Below are 10,031 nucleotides of genomic sequence, written 5' to 3'. Positions count from 1 at the left end.
CGCCCGTAGCAGTGAATCCGCGGCGGCAAAGGTAGCACTGGTATGCGTGGCCGTTCCAGGCGTTTTCAGTAGTCCAGGTCTCTCCGTGCCATTCCAAGAGGTTGTTCGTAATGATGCCGTTTCGATCGCGCTGTCGCAGGGTGTGGAAGATACTCTCACGGTTGACGCAGCGTGCGTTTGGGCAAGAGCCGGCTTCGAGGTGATGTGAGACGCCACTAGCGGAAGTGAAGGCTCGCTGGCAGAAGGGACATGAGACATTGGCGCCGCGATGGGTGCGGGAATTGAGGTGCTGGGAGGACTTTTTGTCAGCTAGGATGATATATAGACAGGATAGAGAATAGAGGGATAAGGGAAGGAATACCATGCGGAGATTGTTCCCGTTATCGAACATCCGCCGGCATGGCGTACAGTAATGTTCCCAGTGACCACGGGCGTTCATATGCTGCTCGGATGCCTTCAGGCTGTTGAAAGTACGGGTGCATGTGTCACATTCCCACATGATGGGTGGAATCTTTAGTATTTGCCTTAGAGGATGTTGAATCCAACACGACTTTGGGACAGAGAACTCGAGGCGAACAGCTACCTACCTAGATATTTGTTTACCCCTTGCTCAGATAGGTACATCATCAGAAACACCGCATTGATAAGAAGTGTCAACATTGCAATCGGGAAGCACGTAGGCTCGGCTATCGGCTCTATGCACCAGTATGCACGCTCAGACGCAGAACGTCCTGTCTCGTTGGTAGCGACGACGGACTACCCATAAGTTGACTAGTGTAATGCTTGCTGGAAGTTGGTAATAAAATAAGTAAGGTACTCGTATAATCCAGAAGTGAGTTCTTTGATAGAGTAAGGACACCAATAGATAACCGATATTCGGCTAAGTGGAAATATCTATTGGTGTCCTCGCTCTATCAAAGAACTCACTTCTGATTGTACGAATAATTTCGCTTCGGCAGTTTGGTAGTTGATGTTAGGTATTACATTCATTTCGTACTTGCTTTAGATACGAGTTCTGACCTACGGTTCGACCCGAATATTAATCTTTTGCCTCCCAAATGAGGTGATATCAGGGGGAGTTTTCCAGGCGATTTCATGTACATGAAGCGGTCGATGCCTACCTGCATATTAATTATTGATTCCTTATGTTCTTCCTACATGGTCGTTCCACCTACCTACCTACCTTTAGCCATTCAACTACTACCGTGTCTCAATCTTCGGGCCAACTCGCACCGAGTTGCCTTTCCTGCGAGCTCGCCAAGAGCCTTATCGAGCTCGTCACGTGTAGATAAAACACGTAGTAGTGCATATATGTAGTAGCCGGGCTGGTGCCCATCAACTAAAGACGGTCGATCCTGCTGGAATTGCACTGGTTGAGTCAGGGTGCTAGCACTCGATCCCCTCATTGCACGAAATTGGATTGCCTAATTTTTTATGTACAGGAGCAAGATCTGACCTCTTGGATCTCTAATCAAGGCTCTTACTTTACTTGTCTATAAATATTTAAGTATCTAAAAAAACATACCTCAAGAATAGAAGCTCTGAAGACACCACCGAATCATATCCGCTTACCGAGCCCTTATGTGAAGGTGCAGATCGACACAGGCGCCCATGTATCGTCTCTTCCATCACAGCTTTGTCTCCCGCTCGTATCCTTCACGCAAGTCCCAACCACTCCGCCGCACGCCATGCTCCCAACATCCGTAGATGAAAGCTGACTGTACACGCAGCCGGTCAAGCCGCCACCATTGAATGGGCCTTCTGACACGGGATACTTAATCTCATTACCGTCAAAGGCCTTTGTGTCGTCCCAGATGGCTTTGTCGTTGCAAGGATTGTAGATTACTCCTTGAGGGTCGGCGAAGACTGTCCAGTAGCTCTCGCATGATGCTCCTCCTCCCTCTCCTAAACCGCCGTCAGGCTCACATTCATCGAAGTAGCCAATGTTGAGTACTGAGGTGGTGCAGGCGGCGGCTTCGGGGAAGCAGGCGGTGATGGAGCCGTTGATGACGTTGTTGGGACGCAGTTGGGCATCGTGGTGCACTCGCCGTTGTTGACGTCTACGACTGTGCAGACTTGACAATTGCTGGTGACTACGCTAGGCGATATTGTTGGATTAATGGTCCGTGAAGGCAGCGCCGTAAATGCACAACTGCCTGTGGATGAAGGTTCGAGATAGTTCAAGCTTCCTTCGCATACGCAATAAGCGGAATTGATACCTAGATCGGGATCCTCATCCTGGAGGTAGCAAGATGGCGTTGGGGTCGGAGCCGGAGTGGGTGTGTTTGGAGGAGGAGTGATGGTAGCCAAGGCGCTAGCCGAGCTGGTAGACTCTGCGGCTGGGGCTGGGCCACCATCTTCGCCTTGATCCCCGATGGCGTCTGCTGTTGAGCAAGATTCAGCCCCAGTAGTCGTAGCGCTCGCTGTGACGCAACCTATGACAAGAGATGAGCTTGTTGTTGTGCAGCTCGAAGAGTCAGAGCTCATTGATGTGCATGGTACCCAGAGGTCGGTGATAGTTGACTCTGAGCATGATGTAGGCGAAGGTGTGGGCTGAGGAGAAGGTTCAGGATCGGGGTCCAACCCACCGTCGCGAGGCTTGGTCAAGTTGGTAGTGAGCTCCAATTCTGTGCAAATATGCTTGTCCCAAATGGTAGAGAAGCTAAGGTCGCTACACAGATGGTCGCAAGCTTCACCACCCATGAGCCCGTGATTAGTGGAGCCATCACGACAGTTGCACCCCGATGACAAGGATAATTCCGTGGTGATTGAATAACCTTTTGGGAGAATTTGCGGAAAGGACAGTCCCACAATGATTCGATACTTTTGGAAGGTAAATCTCAACCCAGGAACGAACAGGCTTCCAAGTTGCAGGAGCTAGAACAAGACAGCACTAGATACAGATACTTGAGAGAGACGACGGGAACTGTCTGACTTCATGGGAGATTGTTAACAATAACCCGGAGGGCTAACCGAGAGCTACCTTGGCTCGTGATGAGTATTTCCCCGTATCACTCTCGGTTGTAGCAGGAGTATGCATGAGCTTTCCATGGAAGTATATGGGTGTTGTTGTATTGCACGAATCCTCAGGACACGAGAGCTCTCCGATAATTCTTATTGGTTTTATTCGACAGGGCAGTGACATCTCCACTCGAGAGTTTTTCGCCTTTTCGTGGCATATACAGTCACAGCAATGTGTTCGAGCATCTTGGGGAAATGAGATAAGTGTCGATTACGGCCTGTGTCTAGAAGGCAATCTCCGAATGAAGGAGCCGCGGGAATGTTCAGCTTAACGTACCTGGCCTTGCTACCAGTAATCTACAGTAGCGTTTCATGAAGCTAATTTATAATTATTGAGTCTTGTGAACCCATGATACTACGAGAGTTCTCGCTTCGCGTTGTTCGGCAAGCGAGTGACATCTTCGCTCGAGGGCCCTCCACATTTCTGGAAGACTATACCAGCCTTAGTTACTGCATGTCTTTGAAAGGCACTCTGCATGAAGAAGTACGCTGGGGAAGGCAATTTAAAAGGTACTCTTACCTGGCCTTTTCAACGGGAACCTGCAGCAGCGTTTCATGGAGCTAGTTGAGCATTCTTGGATCGTGCGAATCCCTACCGTTACGGGAACTGTCCGATTGGTTTTCATCGACAAGCAGGTGACACCTCCCCCCAAGGATCTTTCCCCTGTCCTGCCGTTGCCGATGACGACAACCTGTTGGGGTGTCTTGGTGTGATGCAGGAAACCTTAGTCGCGAAATGTGCCTAGTAGGCAATTTCTTTCAACGATACCACGGATGTTGAATGAATAACAACTCCCCAACATAAGGGGTAGAGGATGACCCTAAATCCAAAAGTCTTTCCTAGTTCTCGGCCTTCGCTATCTACTAGCACAATATAGTCTTTGAGTACTGATCAATCTGCACTGATCCTCCAACCTGCACATACCAACAATGGCGCGTCTCACTTTGGTACGTCTCTCAGTATTTGTTGCCGGTGCAGCATGCTTCTTTCTACTCCTCGTGAGCGTTTTCACGAACAGTGATGTCTCCATCAGCAATTAAGTTGCGTCCGGTAGCAAAGCTGCTGTCCCAGCGGCCTTGGTCAAACCTGAAGTGGAAGTTTTCATCACCAAGATTGCAGTTCCCTTTGGGAACAAAGCTGCCCCGCAACGAGGCTACCCTAATGGCAACCCTCTGTCGCCGTTCTCCTGTGTGAAGAGGGACGATATGACTCTTACCTGGTGAGCTCCCCCAAGTCTTTGCCCGTCTCCCGAATGACTTAGTAGCAACAACATACACTTCTACGTTTCTTGACTTCAGATCCGGTCTTGATTAAGGATCTAGCCAATGACCTACCAAAATCTCTAGGGACGCCGCCAAAGCGCATGGCCTCATTCAACTGGGGAGACTCAATGGATCCAGAACGGAATCCCCGTACCTTAGCTTGTCCGATATGCAGGTACGCCTACTTTTAAGAAAGTTCCGCAAACGACCTCTTTATTTTCCATTTGCAACCTCTTTTCCCAAGAAACTAACCTCTGGAAATCCTGCCTCGCGATTGGTGTCGTGGTGCAAGAATCGCGCGGGAGGAATATGCGCTGACTTCAGGATGGTCTAGGGTTCCGAAGGCACCCCTGAAGGTTCTGGCAATGGATGGAGCGTCTATGAGTTCACCGACCTATTAGCCGGCATAGATGACTACAAGTCGGTATTCGAGGACTTAGAGATCTCTCAAGGCAACCAGAACCACTACAGATATGATTTCTTGTAATCCCGAACTTGATTGCCTCAGTCCCTCAGACCTGCCAAGATCGCTAAGCCCCTTCGGGTTAGCCTGCTGACTTCGCAGCTAAACGGCTCTGCAGTAAGCAGAAGGCGCTAACCCGAAGGGGCTTAGCGAGGTAAGCTAACCCGAAGGGGCTTAGCGATCTTGGCACGTTCTGAGGGACTGAGGCAAGTACTTGAGAAATTCTGACGTCCGCTTAGTAAGCGCCAAGACTTTATCTCTTACCCAACCGAAATTCTCTTTGCCGCGCTGACTCGAGAATCATGGACCAATCCTCCCATATCTCTCAACATGCCCGGATCCGTTCAGCACGCTTCCAGCGCCTCTGCCTCTCATGGTTTTTGAGGGCATCGGAGACCTGTCTACGCTCAACTACCTACTACAATCCTCACCAGCCGCAAACATCATCTTCGAAAAATACTAAAGATTATAGAGGCCGTGCTGTCCAACTACGTACCCCAGCTACAGCAGCTACTACGTACAATTGTAATCACACGTTCCGATTACTCGACTATAGGTGGTGAACTTGATTCTCTTGAGGCCCTTGACAACCTCCTAGCCATCTATGCGCTCGACAAAAACGCCGGTGCCAACCCAATTTCCAACGCAACGTATCATTATCAGCGGCCAGAAGCTTTACCAAGTCCGCCAGCCATGTGCAACAGATCTCCACATCCTTCTTCGAGGAGTTCCTGGGCAGGGCGAACAGTATCAAGCCATCCCACCTCGTTGATGAGCTGTGCGACATTAAAGGCTACTGCGGGAAGCTTCCCGAAGGCCGCCCCTACGACCACTTAAGTGCGGCCATCCTTCGTGGATTGAAGAACAACGGGTCTACCGGGCCTTGTGGCGTCTACAGTTCTACTTCGACCTGGTGACGATCACCAGACCAAGCCTAGCCATTCCTAATCAAGTATGGCACCTGCTCAAGAACGAAGGACCGCACCGCGTCTGGGGTGGGTTCAAATGCTTATAGGAGCTTGACGAGATGGACAGTATCTATGAATTTCTGTGTGAATCCTCGGATGCAACAACAACGCTATCAGCTCGCCCACCGCACTTATCTAGGCTTCCCGACCTGGAGCCGAAATTTGTGACTGTACCGAAACCTATTCCCTACCACGATTACGTGTCAACCAAATGGCGCCAAACTACAATGCATCTCAGTCGCAGCAGTCCAGGAGTCAGCACGCTTCAATTGATTCACCAATCATTCGATAGGACACTTCATGGTTCCGGCTTCGAGCCGTTTGAGCGTGCTGACTTCGAGCCGTTCCGGCGTCTTGGCTTCAGCGTATGGGACCGGGAGAAGCTGGCTAGACTTGGGCTAAGTAATGTGCCGCACTTCGCCAAGCAGCGTGAACATCGCTGGGTAGGGCCGGTAAGAAATGGGTCGGGCGCGTTTGAGTTTTACTTTAGGTGGAAAAGCCTCATGGTCGAAAAAGACAAGAACGACACGGGGACGTAACTAGATAGATCCGTCATTGCCAGTTTCATGCAATTCCAATTGTTTCGCAGGATACGCGGAACATGATAAGCATGCGATTTCAGGCTTATTTAACAGTCACTTGCATCTCACTTCAAGCTCCAGACTGACTAAACATGGACCGCAAGACAGTAGCGAGGCCGGGAAGTAATTTCAACATCCATACCAGTCTTAGTCGAGCCGCCTGCTCAATTTACTTGGTTCTTTTTCCCATGTCACCGACCGACGAAACACAGAGACGCTCGACACAGTGAAATCTTTGGAAGCTGTCAACCCAATGATACTATTGTACGTGAGACTGTGTCTCCGCCAATCTTAGGCGCCTGATTTTGCCATTTCTCACCGCCGCAGTTTGCCACATAAGCCAGCTGCAGGTACCGGATCCTGGCCGGTTCTCGGTTTGTACAAGCGTGTGGCCCGTGGTGAGATCGAACAAGACAAACCTTTGACTCTGGAGAAAACGGAAGACTAGTTTGAGTATGTCACCCGTTCGGACATCCAATTCACAGGCGTGTAAGAGCATCCGGGGGAGAAACACTGGGATCATTCCCATCAGATCGGTTACCATATCAAACATTTTTCTGGCGAGGAACTTCTTTAAAACAATAGTCTTTGGACACTCGTAAAGGTATGAGGCCATTTTTTGATGCATTTTGATGCTGCATTTTCTTGAATTGGTTCTGCAGCAACCGGGTCCCAGTACTTGAATATCAAAGGTTGCAGTGCAGATCAAAGTTGCCGTGTTCTAAGACCACTCTGCAGAAACGGGTCCGACTATTCCAATAGTCACGAGTGCGAGGGATTGCTAAGGATATGTACATGCATCAAAAAGGGTTTTCTATTATGTATGAGATTCTATGAATTCAGTGCATATCAAAGTTGCTGTGTTTTGAGATAGTCCTATAGGACACGGGTCCGACTTCTTCAACGGTCAAGGGTGCGAGGGATTACTGAGGTAGTGTACATGTATCGAAACGGGGTGTACGTGTGTGAGATCCCTTGACATATGCGGAAAAGCCCATGGAGGCGAAACAATGGGAGCCAGCTCGCCGCTCATGCGGTCCATCTGGGGGTTTACAGAACTGGTTGGAATCTCAGGGTGGGTATCAGCTCTATTCGAAAGGTCATTCCAACCCTCATTGGCTGACAAAGCGCGAACATCTAGGTCTGCATCCATAGGTGGAACCGCTCTACGGAGTAGCAATACGTCATCACTGCTACCATTGATGGGCTCCCACCTTAACCCACTAACTTACATAGACCCTACGGGCTGTTGGAAATCCCGCCTCTTCATGTAGGTGAGTGAGAGGCTGAAAGACTTGGAGGATGTTCAGCAATAGTGTACAAGTATCTACCCAGGCCAGGTTTTTCACGCTTACAGACTGATACAACTTGCTACGCCGCCGATCCCAATGTTCAAGCTTTCGAGTCACGTCGTCATTACCGCCATGAACATCTTGTAGTGATGTGCTAATCATGCGTCATGGAAACGAGCGGCAAATTCGTTGGGGCGCCAAAGTTGAGCCTAACCACGAGTAGCTGATGGTGTAATATGCACGGTAATCTGACCAAGCGAGATCGCACAAGCGCACCACACATTCGCTTGATTAGGTGAAGCTCTTAAGCGTTTACAATGGCAGCTCCAAATCCGAGCATTCGCTCTTTTGATAACCCGTGATATCCCCGTCCATTTCTGAACATGCCATCGTCAACTCATCAATGTCGCTGTCGAAGCCCAGCGAGCGAAGTCCCCTTCTCAGACAAGCGAATGATGCTCAAAACGTGCCTGCCGAGGGCAAACCTCATGACGATGGCGAATGGGGAGTTTCAAATTCCTTGCCTTCACGACATGAGCAGCTATCCAACGCCAGGTTAGCTTTGATTATGGGCAGTATATGGGTAGCTTGTGCCCTGAATACCCATTTGGGAGCTTGAGGCTGATTTGCTTAGGTTGGTGTGGTTTTGATAGCTGTTGGTCAGTACTTCAATACCTTTTCCTTTCATCGATACTTGGATTCTTTCGTTTTCTCGTGGAAAAGACGACTCAAGCAGATACTTACACAGATTCAACAATCGTTGCAACCCTCTTGGTTCCAATTTCAAGCTCCTTCTCCTCACTCAAGACGCTTTCTTGGATCGGTTCAGCCTACCTGATTGGCCAATCCGTCACTCAACCCCTCAGTGGCCGCCTCACAGACATCTTTGGCCGCCGCCAAGGTCTTCTGGTCTGCAATTTCGTTTTCGGTCTGGGAACTCTGCTCTGTGGCGTGGCTCCGAGCGAATGGGTCCTCATCACAGGCCGCACCATTGCTGGCTTAGGAGGCGGAGCAACGGTCACGATCTGCATGTTCGTCGCTGGTGACCTGGTGCCCCTGAGGAAACGAGGCGTGCTGCAAGGTATCGGAAACATCATCATCGGTGCCGGGTCTGGGATTGGAGGCTTGTTGGGTGGCTGGATCAACGAGTTAGCAGGATGGAGGGTTGCCTTTTTGGTGCAAGTACCCTTTGTGATAGTTGGTGCCGTGATGGTGTTCTTCACCGTCAAAGTCCCTGTCAAGATAAGCGAGAGGTCAGCGCTGAAACGTGTCGACTACCTGGGATCGTTCACTCTGACCTGTGCTCTGGTGCTCTTCCTCCTGGGTCTGAATACGGGAGGCAATGTCCTGCCCTGGACTCACCCTCTAGTCTTGACCGCGCTACCACTATCTATAGTATTTCTCTCCATCTTTGTCTACGTTGAAGAAAACAGGGCACTCGAACCCATCATCCCGATCCGACTCCTCCTTAACCGTACCGTCGCCTCTGCCTGTCTCAGCTACTGGTTCGTATTCATGGCGTACTTTGGCCTCACATACTTCATGCCCGTCTATCTACAACTTCTCGGCAAATCGCCCACCGAAGCTGGCCTGCGATTCATTCCGTTTAGCGCTGGCGCAGCGGTTGGGGCATTTGCTGCAGGCCTCATCATGAAAGCGACGGGCAACTACTACTACCTCGACAAATGTTCTCACGCACTACTTGTACTTTCCACCGCGCTCACAGTGACGATGAACGCGAATACACCAACCGTGTATCCCTTCATCTACCTAGCCGTGTTCGGCCTAGGAGTCGGCGGCATCCTGGTAACTACCCTCATCGCTCTCGTCAGTGCTGTGGAGCAAGAACACCAAGCAGTGGTCACATCAGCCGGATTCGCCTTCAGGTCGACTGGCTCTGTCATCGGCCTCACGATAGCATCCGCTACTTTTCAGAATCTGCTGCGCGTCAAGTTGCATAGAAGTATCGGTAGCGTGGCAGATGCCGAGGGGATCATTGATAAGATCAGGGAGGATTTCGACGAGATTGGCCGGCTACCGGCTGAGTTGAGGGGACTGGTGCAGCAGGATTACATGGAAGCTGTTCAAGGTGTTTTTATTGTTGTCTGTGGGTTTAGTGTCCTGGCGTCTGTCTCGAGCTTGTTCATGAGGCAGCACAAACTGCACGCGAATCTTGAGAGACGGTGAGAGGGGCCCGAGAGAGTGTGGGATGTTGATATTCTATTGTTCATCATAACGAGCTTCTTCGGCTGTTTCCACGAGGGAGATAAGTCAAAGGAGATCTTAAGCCGTCAAACCGCTCATGCTCACTGCAGACCACTCACATCACACTCTTCTTGATCCTCAAGAGTACCCTGAAGCTTTGGCCATAAATTTCAAGGCTTGTATTGGCCCTAGCGCTTGTCTCTTTTCCTAATGCCCAACCCCAAATCAGACAACCGCA

At 50.2% G+C, this 10,031-nt stretch overlaps 4 protein-coding genes across 4 annotated transcripts; 3 read left to right on the top strand and 1 right to left on the bottom strand.

Annotated features, from left to right (window-relative positions):
• Window positions 1–1,579: 1,579 nt before the first annotated feature.
• Window positions 1,580–3,040, bottom strand: HO173_007345 (uncharacterized protein; the record flags this gene model as incomplete). The annotated part of the gene is made up of 3 exons (XM_037309249.1): window positions 1,580–2,098; window positions 2,200–2,690; window positions 2,974–3,040. 3 exons carry the CDS (start codon window positions 3,038–3,040, stop codon window positions 1,580–1,582), a joined length of 1,077 nt encoding a protein of 358 aa, XP_037164110.1.
• Window positions 3,041–3,951: 911 nt separating this feature from the next.
• Window positions 3,952–4,771, top strand: HO173_007344 (uncharacterized protein; the record flags this gene model as incomplete). Its single annotated transcript, XM_037309248.1, has 4 exons — window positions 3,952–3,994; window positions 4,064–4,241; window positions 4,369–4,459; window positions 4,619–4,771. 4 exons carry the CDS (start codon window positions 3,952–3,954, stop codon window positions 4,769–4,771), a joined length of 465 nt encoding a protein of 154 aa, XP_037164109.1.
• Window positions 4,772–5,077: 306 nt separating this feature from the next.
• Window positions 5,078–5,584, top strand: HO173_007343 (uncharacterized protein; the record flags this gene model as incomplete). The annotated part of the gene is made up of 2 exons (XM_037309247.1): window positions 5,078–5,123; window positions 5,220–5,584. The coding sequence occupies 2 exons, from the start codon at window positions 5,078–5,080 to the stop codon at window positions 5,582–5,584; spliced, it is 411 nt and encodes a 136-aa protein (XP_037164108.1).
• A 2,407-nt stretch (window positions 5,585–7,991) lies between these two features.
• On the top strand, window positions 7,992–9,775 carry HO173_007342 (uncharacterized protein; the record flags this gene model as incomplete). Its single annotated transcript, XM_037309246.1, has 3 exons — window positions 7,992–8,171; window positions 8,223–8,247; window positions 8,337–9,775. 3 exons carry the CDS (start codon window positions 7,992–7,994, stop codon window positions 9,773–9,775), a joined length of 1,644 nt encoding a protein of 547 aa, XP_037164107.1.
• Window positions 9,776–10,031: the final 256 nt, after the last annotated feature.

This window comes from Letharia columbiana (assembly GCF_014066305.1).
Source record: "Letharia columbiana isolate WasteWater2 chromosome Unknown Sc0000023_s0, whole genome shotgun sequence".
In the NCBI taxonomy this organism is placed as follows: Eukaryota; Fungi; Ascomycota; class Lecanoromycetes; order Lecanorales; family Parmeliaceae; genus Letharia; species Letharia columbiana.
This window is presented reverse-complemented; position numbering and strand designations above follow the sequence as displayed.